We start from the raw sequence: 26,776 nt of genomic DNA, 5'->3' as shown, positions 1-26,776 counted from the left end.
CCAGCAATGGCAGTGCGCCTGCTGCTCGCAGTGGGTGCCGGGCTGGGGACTCGGGGGATTTCAGTACCCCGCCCCCGTAGGTGAGAGTGCCCAGAGTTCTTCTGAGTCCTGGCCTGGCCCTGCACAGGCCTCCTCGAAGCGACAGCCACTGGGGAACAGGGCAAGGGAAAAAGCACACACAGCTGCAGGTGGGGGAGGAAGGAGGAGAGAGTGCGCGCACGCAGCCTGCCCGCTGCGCCCCTCTTCCAAGCAGCAGGCGTGCTGCTCCTGTTAGGCTGCGGGGTGGTTGAGGCGGGTGGCAGAGAGTGCATGAGGGGGCTGGGGAAGCGCAGCTTTTGGGGTGACTGACGGCCCTTGTCGCCCCGCCCCAGGGACAGGCCTCGAGAGACCCGCCCTAGAAGGCAAAGCGATGTGGTTCACCGAGCGCGTTACCGAGCCTCAGCCAAGTTGTAGGCGGAACTTTCCTGGCTCCTCTGCGCCCAGGCGCTTGGGCGTCCGTTCCAAAAGATGGCTGGCTCGCGGGACAACTTAAATGTCTTGAGGAGGAGGAGGGGAGGAGCCCTGACGCCTATCACGTGCTTTTCCGGCCAGGATGTGTCACGCGGGCCGCTAGGGAGCTGGTCTTGCCGAGTTCACCTGACCTGAGCTGGGTGGGTCGTCGCGTACTTCGACCAGGGCAGTCCAGCCCAGCGAAGCGCGCAGTTCCACCAGCACAAGCGAAAGCCGAGAGTCGGAGTGGGAAAGCCCAGGTTTTGCCTAGTCCATGAACGCGCCACGCCTACGCCTTGCCTGGAGGCGTGTCTCAGAAGAGGAAGGTAGGGCTCCGTTGCGCGCGGGCTCTTCCTTGGCCTGGAAGACGCGCTGCTGCTGCGTGCCCCGCCAGTAGAATCCCTGCAGCCAGGAACCTGGCATTTGGCACCGAACAGGTCACAGGGACTTGGGGTAAATCTGGCGGATAAGTGAACACACACTCTCCATTCTGGAGGAGATACGCGCTAAAAGCCCTGTGTGAAAAATGCCCAAGCCTTCATCTCGCCCTCCCCACCCCTTCACATCGCCCTGTTTGTATTCCCTTCCCCTGTTTTCTCTTTCCTCAAGTTTGGGCAAAGTTTGATTCCTTTCTAGTTATCTATCGAGAAGGGGTCTTAGATCAACCCGGCACAGCCCTGGGCGATGGTGTTGCGACTGTCGAACACCGTAGCCCTAATTTTGCGTCCTCCAGCTGGCTCAGCTGTTCGTGGGCAGGGCTTTCCCGGGCGGGGGGGGGCACGGAGCTGGGGGGGGGGGGGTAAAACAGCATGTGTGGGGCCACATGGGGAGGTGGTTGTAGAGGAGAGTGCGCGTGTGGTACCAGCCACCTCCCACCTGCACATCTCCCAGCTGCAGTGAGAAAGCACACAGCCTCGAGCGGTGTTGGTGTAATGGGGAGAGTGCCCGAGTTCCTCCCAGCCGCATGCTACCTCCATGAGGCAGCCACTTGGGGGACAGAGAGAAAGCACATGCAGTGGCAGATGGTTGGGGGCAGAGTCACCTGACCAAAAGTCAGGGGCGCCCCAGGGAAAGCCTGTCTGAGCAGCCCCCCACTGCTCCATCTCCCACCTGGGCATTCTCCTGGCCACAGTGGGCAGCAGGCAGGAGGTTGGGTGCAAGGCGGGTGATGGGGAGTGTGTACTCCTTGGCCCATCCTTGCCTCCAGGCTTTGCCCAAAGGTCTGGGTGCCCCAGGTGAAGCAGGACTATGTGCCACACCCTCTTGACTGCCTGGCCGCAGCAGGTGGAGAGTGGGTGCTAGGGAGTGTCTGCCTTCCCTCTTCACCGCTGCCATCTCTATAGGCAGCCTCTCAGCCTAGTGCCAAGAGCTCCTCTGAGTCTGTCTGGCCTGCACGGCCCCTCCAAGCGGCAGCCGCTCAGGGACAAGGTCTGGGCTGGTTCCCCCAGGCTCTGCACGAGCACTCTCCCGCCTGCCCCAACCAACCACTGCAGCCCAGGGTGTGGCCCAGAGCTGCTCTTTCTGGGAGGAGTGCCCAGAGTTGCTTGGAGGCTAGAGGGGTGTGTTAGGGAGAGAGAGGCTCACAATTGGCTCTGCCTATCACCTGCCCTGCCTAGTGCCCCCTCTCCCCAGTCCCTGGAGCCACCACCCGCCTCTTCTCTTCAATCTTTTCTTTGCAGGGGGCGGGGCACAAACAATGTTGCCTTCATACCCTGCTGGTGGGCCAAAGGCATGTAGCTGGCCACTGTGCAAAACAGGGTGCAGGACTTGACAGGTCTCTTTATCAAATTCAACGGCAGGGCTCTTCTCATGTTTCGGCTTGTTTCTTGTGTCAGATTTGAGTCTTGCATTTCAAGAAGTCTTATCTTCAGTCATATTCTGCCTGCATCTCCAGGCAGTGGGAGCATGCATCATGTGTGTTGAAACTGAACTTCTGTGAACACAAGTTACACACATTGCTTCAGCTAGAAAAAAGGTGACAGTGATGGTTTTTTTAACCACACTCTGATGCCTTGCCCTGTTAATGGGAGCACCTGACTCCCATTAGCTAAGAGAGTCTGAGTTGCCTTTCCAGTTGCCTAGCTCTGGTTTCTAGAACAGGGTGCACCTTCTTGTTCAAATGAGGAATGAAGTGGCTCTGTCCTTCCCGGACACCAACTGCTGGTTTCATTTCCCTTGTTACGCCAATATATTTTTGAGTGGTATAAGGCCCATGTTCAGCATGGCTGCCTCCAGAGGACTACTTACTCTGTGACTGAAGTAGCAATAAACTGGAAGGGAGGAAAAAGGAACATTAAGGAAGTGCTACATTGAAGCAGTGGGGAAGTAACTTGCCTAAGGAGCAAGAGGTTGCCGGTTCAAATCCCCGCTTGTATGTTTCCCAGACTATGGGAAACACATATATCAGGCAGCAGCGATATAGGAAGATGCTGAAAGGCATCATCTCATACTACGCGGGAGATGGCAATGGTAAACCCCTCCTGTATTCTACCAAAGACAACCACAGTGCTCTGTGGTCACCAGGAGTCAACACCGACTCAACGTCACACTTTACCTTTACAGGTTAAGACAGGGATGAGCCAATTTCTGCCTTGTGTTATATTTTTTACCATGTGTCAAATTTGCAACGCTGAGAATATACTCAGGATCTCTTAATAGTTAAGAGAAATATTATCTGTATTACATGATCTCTCGTGTACATGGCTTGTTGAATTAGATCAAGATTTCCAAACTAGGGGGTCTCATAGAAACTGCCATGAGCCTAGCTGGTTACAATCTGCTTTTTGCCCACCAAGCTAAATCATTTAAACATGTCCAAAATGAGATCTCCCATAGCCAACCACTAAGTTAAAAGAAAAGGCCAGACTGCAAAGAAACAAGACATGGATTCAAAACAAATCACAAACCTTACCCCAATCCCGGCTCCCACTTTTGGTATATCAATTGTGTCTTATCAGCCACCTTGGATATCTGTGGTCAGTCAGAAAGATGGGATCTAAGTATATTGAATAAATAGTACACACACACGAAATAATTGCCAGACTCGTTTCAAAAGCGCAGCTATTGTGAAGATTATATCCAAACATGAGAAAATAGGGTTGAAAGCAAGGGATCAGTGAGTTGTCTAGAGATGCTTCCAGATAGGCTTTTCAAACCGAATCCCTAAGGATTGTCCTGCTGATCCAAATAGGACTCTGAGAACTAACTGTATGGTGGGAAGGGGGCACTGCACAAAACAGCAATTCCCATCCCTGCCCCTCCCCACTTGTAAAAGTAAAGTTGTGCCGTCATTGGTGTTGACTCCTGGAAACATACCAGCAGGGATTTGAACCGGCAACCTCTGGCTTGCTAGTCAAGACATTTCCCTGCTGTCCCAAAGGAGCAAAAGCTTACACAGGTGGTAACCCAATCTCTGAAGCTGACCAAGAGCTTAATACAGAGCACAACCAAACTCGGCATTGCACAGGAGATGTGTGAACAGTCTCTGATGGTCCAAGTTTTACAAATTACTACTATTACTACTACTACTACTACTACTACTACTAATAATAATAATAATAATAATAGACAGACAGACAAATCCAGGAGATTGCCAGTTTGAGTAAGAATGGGGATGGGCTACTTATCATTTTCCTTTCTGCATTTTAACTGCTCAAAACCACCTTCCTAAACTCCTTTCCCACTCACATGGAAAAGATACAGGACCCCTGCATCTTTTCCCATGTTGCTGAAAAGTGTCTGGGGTAGACAAACAGCAAGAAGAGAGAGAGACTTGATTATCCTCTGCTCATTTCTCATGTTCTGCTCCTGATTGTAGCTTCCAAGGCTGCATGTCAGAAAACAGGGGAAAAACTTTGGGAGCCTCTTAATGTGACATCTCATGTGCACTGTCTGCTTTGACCCTTAGCCTTTTACCAAGGAGCTTGCAAACCCATGTTCCATTTGCCCACTTCCCAAGGAGGTGGGTTGGTGGCTTTCTCACTGAGCCAAACCATTTGGTTTTTTAACTCTGACCTACCAGTTCTCTGAGCTAGGCAGTCCCCATCTTGCAGGAACATTTCCCCTACCTTTTCACACTACATGCATACATGCTTTCTCTCCACCCCCCCCCTGCAAGGTGTGAGTCTCTGTGAAAAGAAAAACTGTTCCCTCCCACGGACACACACTAGATGCAATATGATCTGAAGCTTGCTGCCTTGATTCCCCCTTCACCTCATGGTGCTGGACTAGGACTGGGGAGACCCGGGTTCAAATCCCCATTCAGCCATGAAACTAGCTGGGTGACTCTGGGCCCGTCACTTCGCTCTCAGCCTAACCTACTTCACAGGGTTGTTGTGAAAGAGAAACTCAAGTGTGTAGTACACCGCTCTGGGCTCCTTGGAGGAAGAGCGGGATATAAATGTAAATGATGATGATGATGATGTTGAGGTTCTCTGCATGCCTAGACTGACTGGGATAGGGAGAAAGGGAGCCTCATACTCAGCCTCCAAGACGCAGACAGCATTCTGGGAAATGTACCTGTCTCCACAGATGAAGTGCGTCTTGATTGCCAGTGAGGGTGCAGAAGTCCTCTTCTACTGGGCGGATCCAGACTTCTTGACCAGACTGCATCAACGCTTTGGGGCCCATGGTGAAGGAAGTGGCGAGGTGAGATTTGAACAGGGAAGGCTTGTAGCTCGGTGGGAGAGCATCTGCCTTGCATGCAGACCATCTTGGGTTCAGTCCCTGGCATCTCCAGACAGGACTGGGAAATATTTGTATGAAGCCCTGAAGAGCTGCTGCCAGTCAGTATAGACAATATTGAACTAGATGGATCAACGGTCTGACTTGATATAATGCATCTTTCTGTGTGACCAATGAGGGAATAAAGAGATGCCTGAGTGGCCCCAAGCCGCCAAAATGGCATTAGTGCCATTGATCTGGGCTGGGGAAGGCTGTTAAGGAAGATCCCAGGGCAGACATTCCAAGAGTGATAAAGCAGAGGACTCGGTGTGCATTTATTCAACCTCTAAAGTTTTTCCTAGACTTGGGGAAAGCCTTAGGGTTTGACTGAATGTGACTGGGAGAGTGAGTGAGTGCCGGAGTTTGGTAGGGCACAGTGCTGCTTTCTGGCAAGAGATATTTTACCGTCTCCCTTTTTTCTGCACAGCCCCCGGCTTTGGAGGACAGCATCAACACGCTGTTTGCCCCCATGATCATCTCCTGTACAACGCTGCTAGAGAAGCTGGAAGACACGTACACTTGCTTCTCTGCTGAAAAGGGCAAACATCTCTATGTGTTGCATATGGTAACTCCCCTCCTCCCTTCCCCGCTAAGGCAGACAGTGACCTCCTAATGAGAGGAGAGGGGAGAGTGATCTCATACAATACAATACAATACAATACAATACAATAATTTTTGGAAGGGCGTTATAGAAATCAAATTGATGATGATGATGATGATGTTAAAAAATAAAATAAAATTTTGTTGCATGCCTTAGAGAGACAGAATAAGCATAGAGGCCAGTGCAGCACAGTGGACAGAGTGTCACTCTGGGAGGCGCAAGGTACTTGGACTGCTGCTCAGCTTTTGAGCTCAATGGGGATCCTTTGGAACGTTTCTCTCATGCAATCTTTAGTGTCTCAGAGGCTTACTGTGAGAATTGTTATGTACCTCTTGCTCTCAAAATTGTCATGGAAATGATGTATAAGCAGCAGTACAGTTCTTGCTCCTCCGTGTGTGGCCAGTGAGACTGCTGCCTAGTTCCTTGCAAATAAAGAGTGCCCAACTGGTACGTGGAGCTTGTTGCCATCCACAACCTGCCCCATGTTAGCTAAAGGTATAGCCAAAACTCTAGGGAAGCTCAAGGGGTGCCAGAGATGTCAAGAGTTTCGTTTGTGCTTGGGCGCTCTCAAGGGACTGGTGTACCTTGGTTGGTGGTCCAGCATTCGTTGCTTCTGAGGCCTGGCTGAGCTAGTCCTCTGGAGAGGTTTGGTTGTGGGGAGCCGCCAAACTAGCATGACACCAGATTGCAGCTGTTGGGTTAGGGTGTGCTGAAGCTGTAGATTTGAAGAGCTCAACTCAGACCCTTCCTCCTCCTCCTTCCCCACTCCTGATTGTTGTGTCTGACTGAGGTGCTTGTATTCTTCTCTCCCAAGGGGACTATAACAGGCCTACATATCTTGTAAACCACCAAGTCAAACACAACCTGGCAGCCCCATGCTGTAGCCTATCCATGTTTAATGACTCTGTCTCCTTGCAGTCCCAGGCAGCAAAAAAGGTGGTTTATTAAGCTCCTGATTGATTGATTGATTGATGGATTGATTGTTAGATTTATATACCACCTTTCATTCAAAACAATCTCAAGGCAGTTTACAAAAGTTAAAACACATGATAAAAATGAATTAAAAGTATTTAGCTAAAAATATAAAAACACCAAATGGGCCACCAAAATGATTGGTGGGTTGCATTTAGCTTGAATGGTCTTGGTCATATGTTGGGTAATCTTAGTTTAGAAGAACCTTAAAATGTACCATGATTTAGGGGGTGGCGGGGAGATAATGTGATTAAAGGAGACTTCTCTGAGATTTTATTCATTTCACGGTAAACTCCATGTGTACCACTTTGTCTTCCCTGCGTTGCTTCATGCAATCCTCCTGCTGCTTCTACAGTTTGGCGAGTGCCTGTACATTGCAGTGAATGGCGACGGCTCCGAGAGCGAGGACGACCTGCGCCGTAAGCTTTACGTGCTGAGGAGACTGGCTGAGGCTCACTTTGGTCTCGTCACACTCGACAGCCACCTCATCCGCAGGGAGTGAGTTTGCAGGCCAACATGGGATTCTCCATTCTTTTGTTGTGTTGAGCATTCCCCTCCCTCCAGCCCCACCCCTCTTAATGAGCTAACAGAAGGACCTGCTTTCCATGTGGGCATTCTAAGGCTTCCTTCGCATGTGTACCAAGCCACCTGGGAGCCAGCTTCTCCATAAGGATATTTCATATTTTGTGGGTGTGAGAGAGTGGGGGGGGGACACACCCCTTCAGACACTTACATTGCACAGGTGTGAGTGGGGGGAACACACCCCTTCAGACACTTACATTGCACAGGTGTCTGTACACATGTACATGTTGTGTGAATGGCTGTACATGTGTTCATTTAAAAAAAAAAGACTGGGTACAGGCCCCCCATTTGAAGAATGCAAATAAGAAGTGTGTTACTGTATGTTTGTTGAACGTAGTGTGTGAATCACTGTTCATGTGTACACATATGTATGTGCACACACTGTGCAGAGATTATATTGTGCTGAACATAATGTGTGAAAGGGGCCTAAGCTGTGACAGACTGCTGTGCCTCTAATTTACGGAAAAGCCACACTCGCAAGTGAGGGCAGTTGTTAGGCTTCTGAGTACAGGAAGGTGACCTAGTAAAGCTTTCTCTCATAATAAATGAATCCTGTGAGTTTCTCAAAGGTCAGCCTGCAGACTGAGTGTGTGTGAGAAGTAGGATTTCTGCAAGTATCCAGTGGAAGTGGGGAAGGTGGCAGTCAATCCCATGCTGAGCCCTGGGTAGTGCCTCACTGATTTGCCAGTCATTTTTTTGCAGGTTGCGCCCAGTGGATCTGGAGCAGCGTGCTCATGTCTGGGGACTATTTCAGAGCCTGCTGCAGACCTATAGCCAGCTGTACCAGGATGACCAAAGCTTTGCTGTCGAGGTACATTGGGATGGAGTGGCCAGAGGCCATGGAGAGGGTGTGCCTCATTCTATTGGGTTAGAAAGGATGGAAGTAGCAAATCAGGCTAGGGGTGTGTGGTGGCCCTTAAGGGGGTATAGCTAGAAGATGGAGTGGGGGGCAGTGCATGGGGTTTTTTTACACTGCTTCCTTCCAGGTCTGACTGGGTGGAGCATGTACAGGATCAGTGTTTGGGCGGGGCCGGAATGGAGTTGGGGAAGCATTTTCTCCAGTAGGAGCTGCCTGGCATCGATCTCAGGAACTGGAAGTCCCAGGGCTGAGTAGTAAAATGTTTCCTGCCATGTAGATTCTCTTCCTCTGTCCCATCCCCTTCAGGCTGTGGAGCGACTGATCCATCCGCAGCTGTGTGAGCAGTGTATTGAATTCTTGGAGCGCCAAGTGGTGCAGCACATCAATGGCAGCACAGAGCGCATGGGGCATGAAGTTATGCATGCCTTCTTGCTGGTGCACACCAAGCTACTTGCTTTTTACTCCAGGTAAAGCCCTAGTTCAGTCCAACCACCTCCCAGTCTGTTCCTAATACAGGTTCGACTCTTGCCTGATCAGAGCCCTTCACATCACAGTGTCGCTTTTGACACTTCCCTCCTTGGCTACAGTGCCCTTGCTGGCCTGATTATCATGTGCTTCCCATCCCACTCTGCCTAGGAAACCACCCTCTCCCCAATATGTGGCTGCTCTAAGAGACAGTATTCTCCTTACTTTGTTTCCCAGCCGGAATGCCAGCTCTTTGCGGCCTGCTGACTTGCTCACCCTCCTCCTGATTGTGCAGGATCTGTATCCCAGCACCACCTCTGACGAGCAGCCTGTCTCCCAGGTACATGCCCAGGTGGCAAAGGAGTTCTGCTCTTGTGGGGATCTCTCTGGCAACTGCCTTGAGCTGGGTTGGACCACCAAATGTTGCGCACAAGTGGGATTCTGGGATCTCTGCAGAAGCTGGGACAGGGACCCTGGGTGGAGGGCTCTTAGGTTCTGGGAGTCTCTGTGAGGTATTTGGGGATGTGCACACATGGCTGAGTGTCTCTCCTGACTTCTGTTTCAGTCTGAAGAAAATGATCAAAGTCTCCAGAGGCCTCTCAGCAGCAAGAGCATCCCAGTTAATAGCCCTTATCCTCACGGATCTTCTCAAGAGCAGGTAAGTGTGAGGCTCAGGGTCTGTGGTACCTTGACTTTGGTTGCAGGGAGGACCTGAAGGGCTGAGGGGAGCTGGGATATTGCAATGGAGCAAGTGGCAAGTTACATGGGACCCACCCTTTGCCAGGACTAGTTAATCCTACTACTGCCCCGCTGGAATCCATGGTAGAACCTATTCTGGCAGATGGGGAGAGGGCCAGGGTTGGGCTTCGGCTGAGTCAGATCCCTTCCACACACCCCTTGCACCCTCCCTCAGGTATCAGATGATCTCTCTGTGCCCGAGGAGTTCTACACCCCTAAGGCTTCCCCTAGCCAAGAGAGCACAGGTGAGTTTGAGGTCAGTATGATGGGTCTGGGAAGGGTATGGTGTTTTGGGTCTGAGGAGGGCTTTTGGGATGGCCCCCAGAATAAACAGAAGGAGCAGTTTGCTCTAGAGAGTGGTAGCTCTCTGAACATGAGAATAGCCCTGCTGGATCAAGCCCAATGCCTGTCTAGTCTAGCATCCTGTTCCCCACAGTAGCCCACCAGATGCCTCCAAGAAGCCCACAGGCAAGAAGTGAGGGCATGCCCTCTCTTCTGCTGTTGCTCCCCTGCAACTGGTATTGAGAGATATCTTGCCTCTGAGGCTGGAGGGGGCCTATAGCCATCAGACTAGTAGCTATTGATAGACCTGTCCTCCATGAATTTGTCCAAGCCTCTTTTAAAGCCATCCAAGCTAATGGCCATCACTACATCCCATGGCAGAGAATTCCAGAGATTAATTATGTGCTATGTGGAAAAAGTACTTTCTTCTGTTGGTCCTAAATTTCCTGGCATCAGTTTCATGGGATGACTGCTGGCTCTAGTGTTGTGAGAGTGTTGGGGCGGGGGGCAGTTTGATCCCTCTATGTTTGGAATGGAGCAGAGCTCAGCTGATTTCAAACTTGTTTTGCTGGCATATGAGTGCTGCTGAAGAAGAAAATAATATTCCAAAGGCATTTGCTGGGGAGTCAAGATTAAGTTTAGGTCAGGGCTGCTCAACTTCATTCCTCCTGCAGGTATTGGCCTGCAATTCCCATAATCTCTGGCTATTGGCTACTGTGGCTGAGGATTGTGGGAGTAGTAGTCCAAAAACAGCTGGCAGGGGGCCTAAGTTGAGCAGGCCTAGTTTCGGTGTTGCTCTGGCTTGGAGATGCCTGTATCACATTGTTGATAGTGCAAATCTTTTGAGTGTGTTAATTTCTGTCACTATGCTCTGTCCCACTTCCTTCCTGCTCCTGGTGCTGGGGGTGTCTGGTCTCTCTTCTCTTGGTTGCTTGAAGGAAGTTCGGCCTGGGCTGAGGGTATGGATTCACAGGGGGAGGTGAATTCTGCTGACATTCAGGTAAGTGCTTGGTTTCAAGGTTCCTTCCGTGGTGTCCCCCGTGCTCTCTTTATTTCTGCTCTTCATCCTTCTCTTTCTCATTTTAGAAGGCCTTCTTTTTTTTAGCAGCTGTTGTTATAATGTGCACCTACCTTGCAGCCAGATCATGCTTTCCCTTCCCCTTTCTCCTTTCTCCTCACTCCTCTAGCGTTTAGTAGCTTTTTAGTTTTGCACTAATCTTGTGGTAGTGTGGTGTCCCTGAATGGGGAAACTGATGAAAGTTGCATCCTCAAATTGTGCAAAAAGCCACATGAGATGGTGATGCGGTGAAGACATACCACTAATGAAAAACAGAAATTGATGAAGAGCTATTCTATTGGGGGGCAGGCTAAAACTGATGCAGGTCTCAAGGTATCTGTAATTGGGAGTCCCCATAGTATGATCAGCCTTCCCAAGTTGAGTAACAGATTTGCATAGTTGATAACACTCTCTTAAAATCTATTTTTCTCTTGCTTTGCTTGTGCACAGCAATACCCTGGATTATCTGGCAGCTATTTAACATATAATGAATGCCTTGTCTAATAGTCTTCATAACTTTATTAACATTTCATTCCGTGAAAGCTCATAGAAGTACTTTATACAGTTGGTGCTGTTCCTTCTAATACCGAATTTAGTTGGGCAGAAGGGCTGATCTTGTTATAACAAGCATGAATTGTCCGTGTTGCTAAGCAGGGTCTGCCTTGGTTTGCATTTAGATGAATGAGTATGTACATGTGAGCCCTGTAAGATATTCCCCTTAGAGGATGGGGCCATAGAACAGTGGAAGAACATCTAGGTCCCAAGTTCACTTCTTGGCTTCACCAGTTTGGGCTGAAAAGACTTCTGCCTGAAACCTTGGAGTGTAGACAAGATGGAGCTAGGGGGACCAATCGTCGTCTGACTCAGTATAAGGCCGGTTACTATGTTCCTGTGTTGGTCGGTCCTGTGCCTGCCAGTATGGAAGATAAATGGGTCCACCCAAAAACAAGGGTGTGGTTTCTGCCTACTCTGGGGGAGAACCTGGGTGTGTGATGTGTGTACATCTGTAAATCTTAAAAGGAAATTCATTGAAACTCCGCCCCCCCCCCAATCTCCTCAATGAGTATCAAGGACCCTTGGAATGCTGGGAGCAGTTGTGCCAGTGGAATGTTGCGGGTGCCAGTTCTGGGGTTGGAGAGACTAGAGAACTGACCCACTAGCACACTTGATATATGGGCATTAGGACTGGGGTGAGGGATGTGTATCCTGAGGTGACAAAAAGAAACGTATCTCCCAACACTCTACTCTGTCCCACCATAAAGTGCTCGGACGCGCGACTGGCAGCTAGCTGCAACTTCACCCTGTAGTATAGTGCGGGGGGTGGGGGGGAGTTTCAAGAGGCAGGGAATTAAAAAGATGTCCCCTGTGAGCTCCAAACACTGCTACGAGGCTCCTGTTCCAGGCTGACTGGAGCTCTGAACAGAAGCTCTCTCCTTAGAAGCTGGGGATACATTGCAACATTTTACCCTGGGTCTCTGCTTCTTCCTTATTTTGGCAAACTAGTGTGTCCATGTGCTGATGACATTGGAGCCTAAGTAACGGGAGAAGATGGAGGCTCTCTAGACATCTCCTGCTGCCTTTTGGGGGTTAATGTGACCCCTCCCTGAAAAACCAACACATGCACACTGCTCCCATGCTGTTGGGGAATCCTGGCCCCAGAGAGCAGTGCGTCAGTGCAAGACATCAGCTATCTGGGGCTGGGAGTTAAAACAGAAGGAAAGAAAGCAAATGGCCTGCCACTTGCTTCCTTTCAGCCTGGGGCAAGATGACTTTGCTGAGAGGATGCACACTCACTGTGGTAAAATGCATGTCACACATCACTGGAGCCCAGTCTCCTCCACCCCACATCACCACCCTTTCAGTGATGTGGGAGACTCTTCCCTCATCTCTGAAAGGAACCTGAGTGGAGGATTTTCTTCAGAGGCCACACACACATTGTGATATTCATCTTCTGGACCTAGTTCCATCACCCTCACCCACTTCATGTTGTGTATAAGATCATGTTGGGAATTGTTCTTGGAGGGGCCCACTTACTTCAAGCCCAAGCCCTACTGCTTTCACCGATGACATTTTCACAGGCTTCTAATAGTTTCTTAGAAATGTCACTTATATAGAGCTGTTGCTTCACTTTTCTGTTAGGAATATTATTGTTTAAAAGGAATAGCTGTTTTCAAGGGGAAATCCTAAAATGGAGACCTTGAGACACTTAACCCAAATACCGTCTATGGTTAACCTCAGCTTGAATAAATAAAAATTGCATGCTCTTTCTTCCAGATGGCTGAGGATTCCCTGCAGGCTCTGGTGCCCCCAATACCTGAAGCCACCAATCCACGGAGAATTTTTCTGGATGCTAGCTTGAAGGAAGGCTACTGCCCTATGATGCCCCACACAATGCACTGCCTACCCCTCTGGCCAGGCATCTCGCTGGTGCTCCTCACTAAGGTGAGTTGACACCATTGAGCTGCTGTATTTTTGTTTTCATTCTGTTTTGATATCTTGGTTTTAGCCTTACCTTGGATTGTTTTCAACATTGTGTGCCCTCTTGGGAGTGGAAACATTGTAGACTATGATACCATTCCTATATAAATGTTGACATTGCCCAGGCTGGGTCTCACGGTCTCCCCTCTCTGCCCTGCAGGGCTCCAGTTCCCAAGTGGCATTTTCCCTGTACCAGCTGCTAGATGGATTCCTGGTGCTGGAAAAGAAACTGAGAGATGGACAGGAGACCGGGCAACCCCTGCGCTCTCAACCACTCCTGCTGGAACTCAGACATCGAATGGACAAATTTGTCAAGAAGCTGAGTGGTCAAGAGCCACAGGTGAGAACTGATCTTGTTTACGTAGTAGGGGCTCGATGGACAAGAGTGGTGGGTACCCTTCTTTATTGGGCCCACTGAATCGGAGCAGTGTCTGCAACTTGATGAAAATTGTAGCTGCACTTTGAAATCTTACCTCTGTCTCTGTGTGTCTCAGTTGCAGAATGCCTGGCTGGAATTCAAGAACAAAGTTTTTTCTCGAAGTGAGACGGGGAGTTCCTCGGAGTGAGTATTGGCCAGGAGTGGGGGACGGGAGGAGGCTGAAATACAGGCTCGGGTAAGAACTGATGCGACTTACCCCAGCCTGGGGACTGAAGGCAGTTTAGCTTTGGGGAAGAGTACTAAAAGGTGTTTGAGAGGTATTTCCTATCATGCACTCTCTTGAAAATCTAGGGTAGCTGAAGTATTGGAAGGTGCATGAAGTAGGGGGCCCTTTGATCAGTGAGAGCTATAAAGCCAGGAAGAGTAAGTGGCTAGTTGGATAGACTGTAAGCAAAGGAGACTGCTGCTGGCTCTGTGTGCGTCCCCTGTTGGGTTTGAGCAAGGAAAGCATTTTAAAATCATTTTTCGACTTGATTTGATGAACCACAGTGATGCTTTTAAGAAACACGAAATATAGTTGCCAGCACATCTGTAAGTGTTAATGATGCAGTTTACAGGGAAAGTGCATGGCATAGCCCTGCTGGTATTGTTCCATTTTAGAATGCAAGTTTGAAAGGTCTCCTGTGTGTGTAAAATGCAAGCAAACTTCCCTTGAACACAGAAAACAGCACACCAGGGAGGGAGGCAGCTTGGATAAAACCTGTCTCCCTGACACGCTCGTCCATTGCTCCAAGTTAGAACTTTGGTCCCAGCTGGCAGAAGGAAAGGGAGGTTTGAGGTGGATTTGAAAAAGAAGGCTTGAAGGGACCTCCCAAGAGCTGATAAGAGTGAGAGTAGAGGGTGAAGAAAGAAAGGCATAGATGGTTGAAATAAAAGATTGACGAAGTAGAAATTTACACTGAGGCACAAAGGGAACTTCCAGTTGAGTGGATTGAGTAAGTGTTGCACCTTGGGAAACCATTACGGAAGTTAACCTGAATGTATGAAGAGGATGTACTTACAGAAATGAAGGCTGTATGCAAATGAAATGCCATACTGTGTTGTTTAAAACGATCATTTTTTACCTTCTAACCTTGGAGGAGATTGGTTATGTGAGTTTGTAGCAGAAGCCGACTGCACATAAGGCTGATTGACTAATGTCTATGACATTATGTACCAACCTCCTACGCATCTTGAGAGAAGTTTTGCAACTTATAAAAAGCTGACTTCCTTTTAAAGTGACAGATGAACAGTTAATTGAACAAACATGCAAATGGCACTTTAAAATATTTGGGAGTGGGGCTTGAGCACATTCTTTTTATGCAGTAGGTCTCAGGTTCAGGTAGGACTGGGAAAGACCCCAATCCCATATGATGGTGTTAAAAAAAAAAAAAAGGCCTGCCTTTTTGTGTGAGGGCAGGGGCAAGACTGACAACTGAGTCAGCATTCAGATAGCTGGTAAGCACATCTGTTGTTTGGACTTTGTAGAAGTTGGAAGTTCCCTGCCTACCACATTGAGAGAGAAATGTTTTGTCTGCATACAGTCTAACCTGCAAGAATAGTAATATCACTGCTGTTGCTGAGAATTCTGCAGTCTAGGGGGAGAAGAGATTTGGCCTGGGCTTTTAGAATCGTTATCCATCTGTTAACTGTTAATTAATTCTAGACACCTAAGCCAAATCTCTTTCTAGTGGCAGTGACATCCCTTGTGCATATCCCCTGACTGTAGCACATAGCCATAAGTACATAGGACTGCAGTTTGTTTAATTGGGGTTAGGGTTTAAACCCTAAGTTTACTATTGTGGTAACTATATTTAATTACTTGTAAATTGCTTTGTAAACTGTGTAAAGGGGTTGCTTTCAGTCACACTAGCCTCTCTTCATATCATGGTCTCTCCTAGATTTCCAGGAGTTTGTGTATGAAAATGAACTTTCCCCTCTTAATAAGCCCAGGAGAGTTATACTCCGTGATTTCTCCCCCCTGCCCCCTGCTTAAAATATTAAGGCAGATCTACACAACCAACACATCCATTTTATACCAATTTAACTGGTGGCTTCTTCCAAAGAATTCTGGGAAGTGTAGGTTGGTGAAGATGCTGAAAATTCTCTGATAAATATCTCTAGCATTCCCCCTACCCTCACAATTAAAATTCCCCAAGGAAAGTGAATGCCTCCTAAATTAGTTTGTCTGCAGTGTAGATATATCCTTTGCAAAGCCTAATGGGCCTCAGTTGGAAAAAAAACCAAAACAGCTCCTGGTTGGGATTATCATTTTCAGGCCTCTGATCATGAAAGAGATTTTCAATACATTGTGTATCTCTGTGTTGGTGCAGGCTTCTGCAGGCATTTTTCAGCATCCGACAGCAGCTCTGTGCTGTGTATCGGCTTCTCTTTCTTGGATCCTCAGGGACCCAAGGTTTGCCTCGGAACATGCTGGATCGGGCACAGAAGCTGTCACGGTATGTAAGACAGAGTGTGATGGTGAAATTACTGGCCAAAAGATGGTAGGTCACCTATACTTTGACAGTGCGTATCTCTTACTGGATATCTCCTAAGATCACCTTGGGGTTCTTTCTAGTTCAGTAAATCTGTGAAATGACTCCAGTCTGCATCCATCCTGTGTTGTGCAGCACATCCTGAACGAGACCGGTTGTAGAATGGGGATGAGCTGTACCCAGCCTTCCCTCTAACAGGGATTCCCAGATGTTGTTAACTACAACTCCCATAATCCCCAAGCAAAAGCCATTGCAGCTGGGGATTCTGGGAGCTGTAGTCAACAACATCTGGGAATCCCTGTTAGAGGGAACACTGGCTGTACCTGCGGATCACTTACCACCCCACCCACACAGGCTGCTACTGCAACAGTCCCAGGCAAGTAATGCTCAAGTATAGTGATTTCAGCTCAGCAGTTCTGGACCCTGGAATCCAATGTTCCAATTTAAGGCCTCAGTAGTCTGATTACTCTTAAGGAAAGAGATTGATCACTTGGCTGTTCAGCTGGGCAGGTTCTTAGGCAGTAGAAGGCAGTGTGTGCCACCAAACTCCCACAACAAAAGACTTTGGCAAAGATGTCCTCACAGGAGCCTTACACTCGTACATAGGGGAGAAGGGTTTTCATAGGGTTCTGCCCTCTGAAAAGTTCCAGAAATGGGAAATCTTAGAAAAATAGAGAGGACAAAGGAGAAGGTTCTAGGGACTAGACTTGAGAGGGTGTGGGTGTAGGAGGTGAGCCCGCATGGTGTAGTGGTTAGAGTGCTGGACTAGGACTGGGGAGACCCAGGTTCAAATCCCGATTCAGCTATGAAACCAGCTGGATGACTCTGGGCCAGTCACTTCTCTCTCAGCCTAACCTACTTCACAGGGTTGTTGTGAAAGAGAAACTAAAGTATGTAGTACACCGCTCTGGGCTCCTTGGAGGAAGAGCGGGATATAAATGTTATTATTATTATTATTATTATTATTATTATTATTATTATTATTATTAATAATAATAATCCACTGCCAGGTAGCTTTTGCACTAGTAACAATTTGCATGACACAGCCATGTGAATCAGAGGCAAGATTCTGCTTCTACAGGAAACCAGAGTTTCCCCAAAAAGAGAGAGGCATGGGAAGGCTGTCTGGTTATACCTAGTTGATTTATAATATGGGGAATTAATATAGATAATATTAAGGTAATATGGGAAGTAAATGCTAATTTTAATGTAAACTGCCCTGAGCCACTTTAGGAAGGTTGGTATATAAATTGAAAAAGTAGATAAATAAAACTATCACCAGACTCTAAAGTAGCTGTTCATCTGCCCCGCCTCATCTCTATAAAAAACTAGTGGTTGTTACATCTTGAACTTCTCTACATTTTCTCCCAGCACATTACTAGACTTCTCCACCCTTCCCCACTATGGAAGAGAGTTGGTCTTGTGGTAGCAAGCATGACTTGTCCCATTAGCTAAGCAGGGTCCACCCTGGTTGCATCTGAACGGGAGACCAGAAGTGTGACCACTGTAAGATATTCTCCTTAGGGAAATTTATTGATGGGAGCTGTAGTTCAGCAACATCTGGAGGCTCCCAGTTTGGGAACCACTGCCTTAGGGGATGGAGCCGCTCTGGGAAGAGCAACTAGGTTTCAAGTTCCCTCCCTGGCATTTCCAAGATAGGGCTGAGAGAGATTCCTGCCTGCAACCTTGAAGAAGCCACTGCCAGTCTGTGTAGACAATACTGAGCGAGATGGACCTATAGTCTGACTCAGTCTATGGCAGCTGCCTATGTCCCTATTAGCTCAACCTGAATATTCTTTGTTTTTCATCTGGATGTTTAGTTTCCAACTGTGCCTCCTCAAAATTGCTGGGTCTTGCAGGCAAGACGATAAGATCATATTTCTGAATGGTTTCACTAAGAATGTTCCAGAGTGATCCTCCTCAAAATCCAGGAAAGATGTTTCCCTCTTTTACCACAGGAACAGTTTTAGCTCCCTATGTAACATATCATATATCCCCCACACAAACTTCTCTTTTTAAGCATCCTATCTGTATCTTCACCATATTTATTTCTATTTTCTCAGTTGCCATTAAGACCTCTTTGAAGCCTCAAGGCACAAACTCTGTGGGAGTCCGGACTCTAGAATAAAATGATTTTTTCCAAGTCAGACAGAGTGCACTTATCAAACATACACCCCAGTCTCTTAAAACATTTGTTTTACTGACTCCTTTTCATTCTGCAGCCAAGTAACCACTTCTGTTTTACTACTCCCTCAAGTTGCCCAATAAATGTCTCCGTTTTCTGCCTCTGAGGCAATTCATGCAATTGAAACATGGACTGCAAGGTTGTGTTAAACCACTCAAACAATACAGCATTCCTTTCCCCTGAGAACTTAGGCAACCAGAAGGCTGGTTCTCAGGACTGACAGCTGAGTAGGAGGAGCAACCAGCCAGGCCCAAAGACCCATGCGCCCTCCCAAGAAATGGTTGTGTGTTAGCAAAAATCGAGGTAGGAGGAAGGGGAAATGATCTTGTGCTAACTGTGATTAGGAATCTGCATGAACCTGTTTGGCATTCTATGAACAGAACGCCGAACCGGTTCGGAACCCCCATATTCGAACCAGTTGGAATGCAGGGTGACTTTAAGGAGAGGGAGGATGCACTTACCCCCCTCCCCCACTACACTTTCCCCCTCCGGTGCTCTGTGTATAAATAGTTTGGTGGGGCAGCAGCGTACCTCTTTGCTGTCCCGTTATTTTCCTGACGAGAAGTGCTGTGCACGCACCGTGCACCCATGCAACGTGCACTGCACTTCCGGTCAAGAAAACAATGGGGCAGCAAGGAGGTACGCTGCAGCCCCGCCGAACTATTTATATACAGAGCATGGGCGGTGGGGGGGAGTATGTGCACCTCCCCCATCCTTAAAGCCACCCTGCCCCACCATTGGCTCAAAAGGAGCCAGTTCCATGCACATTCCTAACTGCAATCTGGGTAGGACCATGGCAGCCAACCCACCTCATGTACCCAGCGCTGTATCACGGGTGAAGGGAAAGCATGTCCTGTGTCGTCCTACCCAGATCGCAGCTCGCACATGATAACTTCTCCCTCCTTTTACCTTGATTTTTGCCGACACACAACCATTTCTTAGGAGCCTGGCTGGACATCCCTCCTACCCAGCTGTTAGTCATGAGAACAAGCCCAGAGTGTCCCAGAGAAACAGGGTAAGATCACAGGAGTTTGCACCCCTAATTGCTGTGCCTGTATTCTTGGTGCTTCATCACCAGCTGGATTCATGATGCCTCCAAAATAATTGCCTTCTGCTTTGGGGCTCCTATCCTGTTCCAGGTGCCAAAAAGTAATAACCACACTTCTATAAGAAAAAGTGGGAATAAGAAGGGGGAGTATGAGCAATCACTCCGATTGTGATTAAGTATTAATCACAAGTTCCTATAATTTCTTAACAAATTAACCTTTTTGACTAGTTCCCCATATAATCAATGCAACTATAAATGAACAATTCAAACCCTTCAACAGTTATATAATACAGTTGAGAACTGTGATAGAAACAGTTCAGATTCTTTCCAGAACCTTCCTTTCAAGCTGTTTTCTTTGGTGTCTGATCCTTCTCAGCCAGCAGCTCTCACTTTTCCACATCTCTCTTCCAGTGCCTCATTTGCCAGCTGTCTCTTCCCTCTCTTCAGATGCTCTTCCTCCACTTTCTACCTCCACCTCCAATCACCTGCCTTCTTTCTCAGCTTCTCTCCTGCATCCAATCCCAACTGTCCCTCCTCTCCTCACAAGATTCCATGCCCCTCACTTCCTGCAACCAACATTCTGTGCCTTTAGAGAAGCAGGCATTACCACGTACTTGTGGGTCTAGCCAGAAGATACTTTAGGTTCTCCAATTAGTACTAAATTTTCTTCCTCTGTAATAGCCCAGTGAGGCCTTGCCCCTGAAAAGAGTGATGGAGGAATGACAGAACTGCCCTTGCTGCCTTTTATCCAGGGAGGAGTTGGAAGCTCCAATTAGGAAACTTAACACTGTTGTTGTGGGAGAAGGGAGGTATGTGTGTATAAAGCTGCACTTCTTCTTCCTTCCATCCTCTTTGGCAGGGACAAGCTCCAAGACTGGAGGGACTTCCTGCTGGTGAAGAGCAAGCGCAATGTCACTATGGTGTCATATCCTTTCATTTCTATTCTTCCACCATGCTGGCTGGTGGTGATGCCAAAAGTCCTCTGAGAACATGGAGCTTCCCTGAAGGAGTGATGGTGGGGTTCTGGGGAGATCCAGTGTTTGGGTCCAGCCACTGAAGAGGTCTTGAGAGGGTCTCTTGCTTTCCCTTGGCTGCTACTCTTTGAATCAAGGCCTGAAAGCTTTTGTCAGAACAAAGCAGCCTTTGAGACTAAAAGCTCAGGGGTCCCCTCTGTCTGCAACCAGAGCTAACGGCAGCACTGTTTAGGCAGGTGGCATGGGGCTCAGGCAAGTGTGTGCTCAGTTTAGCTCTGGTTCCTGGGCTGCACTGATATTGGGCTGTAGAAGCTAGAGACAAAGTACCTTTGGTCTCTGGCCCTAGGATTTTGCGGGTGGAGAGTGGGGGCAGGGTGGTGGTGGAAGGAGAGAGTCATTGCTCACTTGGATCAGTGGGGAGGAAAATGGGGAGAGAGCTCTTCATTCAAAGGTTGTTTTTTTAAGAGAGGGAAAGAGTAGGGCTGCCCTTGGTGCTATCCAAGTCCCACAGAAAGAAAGGAGGAGAAGCATCAACAAGTAGGCCCTTAACTTGCTTCCATCCACATATCTAGAGGATTTCCCAGGGCTTGTGCACTTCATCTATGTGGACCGCACAGCAGGACAGATGGTGGCTCCATCACTTGATGTGACAGAAGACACTACGTCAGAGCTTGGCAAGGGGCCTTTGCCTGCCTTCATTAAGGCAAAGGTAATGTGGCCTTGCCCATGTGGATCCCCAGCTCCTTCCCCTTTTCCCTTGCTTCGGAGTGAGCAAAGGCAGACTTTTGATCATAGGAGGCAACAGGTTGGTTACGTGTATCTGTACATGTGACTGGGGGTGGAGGAGAAGGAACCTCTGCTTCAGTACTGTGGGGCTTAGAAAGGGAGAACCTGGGGATGGGGCCAGCTCTGATGCATGCATCACCTTGCCTCTCCTGTCCCCTTGCTTCCCAGGTGTGGTCACTGGTAGCTCTGGCCCGAAACTACTTGCAGAAAGGCTATACCATGCTGACACTGCGGGATGGAGACTACTTTTGCACTTACTTTCTCTGGTTTGAGAATGAACTGGTAGGTGGGAGAGTTGAGGGGGAAGGGGAGTCTGTTAGCTGGCAGCTTCTTAAGAAGCCAGCTGGGGTGTGCAGAGTACTGGTTGTAAATACAAGAATCCCAAGTTAATCCCCACCACTGTGAAGGTCACTAGGTGGCCTGGCCCGGTTATCCTCTCTGCCTACCCCAGAGTTGTTAAGTTAAGTGCTGTTCTGAGCTCTTTGAAGAAAGGACAGGATATAACCATACCACATAAATAATAATCAGTGATCATGATGGGGATCGGGTGAGCCATTATTCCCTGAGCTACCAAAGAATGCCTGCATCCACACATGCCCAGAAGTCCCTCTATAGCCCATCCTCTGCCTGTCAGCTCTTTAATGCTGCCATGTTCCTGCAGGGCTACAAGCTGGAAGTCCCAGAAGTCCCAGTACTTTCTGATGATTCTGCTCCCATTGGGACGCTGGCAGGTGACTACTACAGGTACGCAGCTTTTTTAGCTCCATGGGTGCCAATAGATGGGGTAGAGGTTTGGAGAGGGACTCCAACCAGGAAAACTCCTGTGGTTGGAGAAGAGTAATAGCTCAGCTGTTACACTGTCTCTTCTAATCCTGACATCAGTACAGCATTCAGTTCTACAGGTTGTTGCCTCCAGCCTTTGAGAGGTTCTGCCTGTCCCGTGTTAGGAGACACACAGATGCCTAAACACTGTCACTCAAGTCTGTCTTCAGCTGGACATCGTGGGTGTACAGGAGTGAGGCTTTCCATAAGCTGGGGTGGAGTACTGTTCGAGTTGGCCATGCCTAAGATTGCATGCACACACCTTGGCTGTCTTTGCAATCCTCTCTGTTGGCTGGAGATGCCATCCCTCTTGGCTGGACCCTCCTTATCCCAGCCCTGCCTTCATCCCATGGGCTCCTGCTACCTGTTTTCTGACCTCTGTTTCTCCCATGCAGGAAACTGCTCCGGTACTTTAGTAAGAATCACACAGGTGAAGTGGTGAAGTGCTACGAGCTGCTGACCATCCACCTGGGCATCATGCCCACTGAGTTTGTGATCCAGCAGGCCTTTGACTTGGCACGGCAGCTCTGGGAGCCAACCCGCATCCCCCTGCTTTAAGGGTCTTAGTTGCTGCCCCAATGTGATCTTGAGTTTTGTTTTGTAACCCTCTTGCTGGACTCGGCTGATCCTCCTATTTCTGCTTCCTTTGGAGAGGCCTGGCTTAGGTATTGCCTTTGCCTGACTCAGGCTGCCATTCCACAGAGAATCTGATATCCCTCCCTACCATATGAATTCAAATGTTCTTGCCCCAGATGGCAATGGCTTGATGTAGAGCATTGAAACGAATGGAACTGATTGCTTCCAAGGTGGTGCTGATGTGACATTGGGACTCAGAGGCTTGGGGAACTTGTCCTCTCCTTATTTACACATCCATAATGCCTCCTCCACCTGAGAAGGTGAAAAAAGTTCCTAAATCTTAAAGCAGCTAGGCATCGCTGTGGCCAAGGCTGGTCTTGTGGCTATCACTCAGGCAAAGGGTTATGAGAATGGCCTCTTAGAGCTGGTCTCTAGCAACTCTTGGCAGGATCAAATTTGCTCTGCAATTGCCCTGAAAAGGTCACATCTGCCCATAGTAGAGGAGAGGGCCAGGGAAGCATCTACATGAAATCTCCGTACCATTAAAGTTTACAAGTTTCACCTGAATGATCCTGTGGACTTGAACACTTTCAACAGGGAAGAAGATTGTGGTCTTGGGTAAAAGATGACAAGCAGGATATTTAGAACATTCCTTTTCAAAATCTGTTTGGAGTTTTTACTGCAGGGCCTCAAAGTCAGGATGGTTTTGCACATATACTTCTGATGCGGAAGTTCAGGTTTTGGTATATGTAATGCTCTCCACTACGATGGTATGTGCCCCTAGAAAGTAGCCTCGGAGTATATCTATAGATGCAAGTTCGAAGTTGAATACTCAAATACTGAACTTTATGCATGGTTAATGCACAATACGAAACCAATCCCAGAACTTAATTTGTGAGTTGACTTTAAAAAGTAAGTTACAAGACCTTGTAAACCAGTACTTAAAGCAAAAACTAAAGCTAAGCACTGCCTTTGTGGAATAAGCTAAACATTTTGTGAATAGGCTTTATGACTGTCTTTTAAAAGCAACGGTTACAGCAAGATTGCCAGTTTGTATCCAAGATAAAACACTAACTCAATGCCCAAAACATATTACTAACTACGCAGCAGTGCAAAAAAAAAAAAAAAAAGTCTTGCAAGGCTAACTGAGAGAGTTTTGAATCTATCTAATACAAATCTATATTATAAAGCTTCACAAAAGCTTGTAGCCTTGCCTTACGTATTTCCATCTGGATAAAGATTCAGATCCATGAATGGGTTTTAAAACAAAAGGAGGATATATTTGAGAAAGTGCTATTATGGATTAGGAAACAAAATACTGTAGCAGAGAGAGAAACACTGATATTAAGTATATTTTTACATTTTGGGTCAAGATAATACAGAAACACACTACAGATTTCTCTCCAGTATCAAATACTTTGAAGGAATAGAACCCAGGGACTATTTCAGTGTTAGAAAGGTATGGTTTTAATCTGATAATAGATATCCTGTATAATGGAGCAATCCTGCAGTATCATGAGGTTTGTGATAAAATGACAAAGTGGAGGGTAAGATTTGTCCACTGTTGAAGACATTTCATCATGGACAAATTAAAGAGAACATCATGAACAGGGATATATACCTATTTGAAAATAGCTTTAAAAGCTTAAAAGCCTAATGTAGAATTGCAAACACTTATAGAAAGTGACAGAAAGAAACCTTCATCAGACAATAGCAGACATCTGGAAATATTGATCACTCTCTTGATCACTCGTGGTCATCAATGGATCGAACATGACTCCAGTGTCACTTAGGGAGATGTATTTTTTTACCTAAATGTAAATGTTGCAACTGTAGGAGTGAAAAAGGCGATATTAATATCTTGTATATGGAATTCAGAAACTTTCTGGAAAAGCAGTTAAAATTAAGATATTTTGCAGGATATGGCATACCTTTGAACCCATTAACAATGCTGCTGGGTTATGTAAGGGCATTGTTAAGAAAAGGGTTGGGGACAACTTCCTGGTTAGTGCTAGAATTGAAATAGGCAGGAGATACCAACTGCAGATGCTTCAGATGAAGATGGAACACAGACAGTATGGAATAATCTTTTTATGTTGAAACAAATATCTTGGACTCCACTGAAACAAGACAGCGGGTGGGTTCCCGAGGTGCCAGCAAAATGGGACCTGTGTATTAAACTGGCACTCACACTCCTAATTTCCAGTCATAGGAACCCAGAAATTTTCATCAATAATGTGCTGGTACCATGCCAACCTGACATTTAACAGAGATCAACAAAGACGGGTTGGCATCACCTTTCCCTCTAAGGTGTGTTTGCTCTCCCATTTTTTGATGTCCACTCACTTAATTTTAGATCCCGCTCAGATTGAATCAGGAAGGCCCCACTCTGAATGCATGTGTGCACACACTGCCTTGATACTTCCACCCAGAACAAAACTCATTCTGCACACAGATGGGGGGAAAAAATAGAACACTGGTTGGCATGGTGCCAAACTGACATCAACAACCATTTGGGGGTTCTTGTGACCAGAAATTGGGATTGTGCATTGGGATCGTGGAAATCTTCCATTTCCTGTTTTGATGGCATCACAACAAATTGTGAGAATGTGCCCGGTATATTGACTGAATCTGCTGTGAGCATGATCCCGCTTGGCACCTATGACAGCAAGACTCCAAGTGAGATGTGAACACAGTAAAGAAGTTAACCACAAGCTGGGAATGATTCTATGTAAAGAATCATGTTGGACTTGGAGCAGGGAAGCCTGAGTTAACATCCCTACTCAGCCATGAAACTCACTGGGTGATCTTAGGCCATGAAGCTCATTAGGTGACCTTGGGAGTTGGGTTGTTGACGGTGTGTGTGGAGAGAAACCATGTACACTTTCTTGAGCTAGTTGCAGGGAGGATAGAATGCACATATGATAAATGCATTAAAAAGTGAAATAGGCTTGTCACTTATTACATTATTTCAGAATTGTTTAACGCTACTATATTTTTTATGCAATATGAAATAATATGGGTATATTATATTTTGTTATGTTGGAATTATGTTGGTCCCAGGATATGATCTGAACACATGAGACCACTACTTTGCTCATACTAAGCAGAGCTGGATACAGCGAGTGCCTAGATGGGACTAGCCACCTGGGACATATTTGCTGTCGGGAGTTTCCATACTGGAAAGAGACGGCATATAAATATAATCTTACCAATATCTTGGCTATGCACGTGTAATATGTTAATAGACTTACAGTGCAATCAAACATTACCTGGAAGTAATTCCTACTGTGCCCAGTGGAATTCCTTCACTAAGAAATGGGTTTCTGACTGCAGCCTTAGATTGTAAGCTCAGTGGGCAGGGCTTGTCTTTTTATTGTTTCCAAGAGGGAATATGTGTTTTTCTTTTTAAAGCACTTCAGGATAAGTATTAGAATAATTCATTCTAAAGGTTAAAAAATTGATACTAATGGCTGCAAGAACCTGAAAACCTGTACATTGCAGCTAATGAAGACATTCCAAGTATAACAAAGACAAAATCCAAATAAACAATCTGAGAACTCTTAATTCCTAGTAGTTGATCCTGTGTGTTTCAATCAGGCCCCTCATTGTTCAATATATTGATTGAAACAGAATGAAATTAATTCATATTTTCCATATCAACAGTGTTGTGATGGTGGTTAAAGCAGACCTAACACCTGCATAGTCATGTGTTTGGATATATTGAAGCAGGCATATATGACAAGCCGGGAACAGAACACACACATTTAAACAAAATTGTTTACCTTTTGCAAGACAGTTCAAAACTTACCCCTTCCCTCTCCTAAAGATCTCCTGCCTTGACTATTGCAGTCTTCTCTCAGGCCTCCATCTCTAACAGCACAGTCTTCTCATTGCTGTATAGAGATCTACTGCGAAAATAATTCACTTATGGGATTCACTGCCACAAGTAATGGCCGCTTGCTTATCTAATCGTCCTTTTAAAAGCAATTAGATACATCCTCCATGAATGTATCTGTCAATGACCATTACTCTTAATGGCTATGTGGAACCTCACAATTCAGCGGCTGTATGGCACGGGATAGCATTAGCTTGGGTGCCACAGAAGGGAGGGGTGCTGCTGCTTTGCTCTGGTTGTGAGCTTCCCAGAGGCATTTGGTTGACCACTATGGGAAGCAAGATGCTGGACTGGATGGACCTTTGGTCTGAGCCAGCAAGGCTGCACTT

At 47.2% G+C, this 26,776-nt stretch overlaps 1 protein-coding gene across 10 annotated transcripts; it reads left to right on the top strand.

The window, feature by feature from the left end:
• Nucleotides 1-26,116, top strand: HPS1 (HPS1 biogenesis of lysosomal organelles complex 3 subunit 1). 10 transcript variants are annotated; one of them, XM_053311744.1, is made up of 20 exons: nt 111-188; nt 592-815; nt 5,020-5,136; nt 5,639-5,776; nt 7,140-7,282; nt 8,069-8,177; nt 8,532-8,692; nt 8,928-9,030; nt 9,256-9,348; nt 9,604-9,673; nt 10,649-10,710; nt 13,042-13,209; nt 13,406-13,585; nt 13,740-13,807; nt 15,997-16,122; nt 20,251-20,321; nt 20,935-21,074; nt 21,320-21,433; nt 21,813-21,895; nt 22,369-26,116. In XM_053311744.1, exons 3-20 carry the CDS (start codon nt 5,020-5,022, stop codon nt 22,529-22,531), a joined length of 2,109 nt encoding a protein of 702 aa, XP_053167719.1. In that variant the 5' UTR covers nt 111-188; nt 592-815; the 3' UTR covers nt 22,532-26,116. The 10 variants fall into 10 exon arrangements, with proteins under 10 accessions (XP_053167720.1, XP_053167719.1, XP_053167727.1 ...); XM_053311745.1 differs by lacking the exons at nt 111-188; nt 592-815 and adding an exon at nt 1-80; XM_053311743.1 differs by lacking the exon at nt 111-188 and having other exon boundaries at nt 294-815.
• Nucleotides 26,117-26,776: the final 660 nt, after the last annotated feature.

Source organism: Hemicordylus capensis, chromosome 3 (genome assembly GCF_027244095.1).
Source record: "Hemicordylus capensis ecotype Gifberg chromosome 3, rHemCap1.1.pri, whole genome shotgun sequence".
NCBI classification, from domain to species: domain Eukaryota; kingdom Metazoa; phylum Chordata; class Lepidosauria; order Squamata; family Cordylidae; genus Hemicordylus; species Hemicordylus capensis.
Note: the sequence above shows the minus strand (reverse complement) of the source record. Positions and strands in the feature narration are given on the sequence as shown.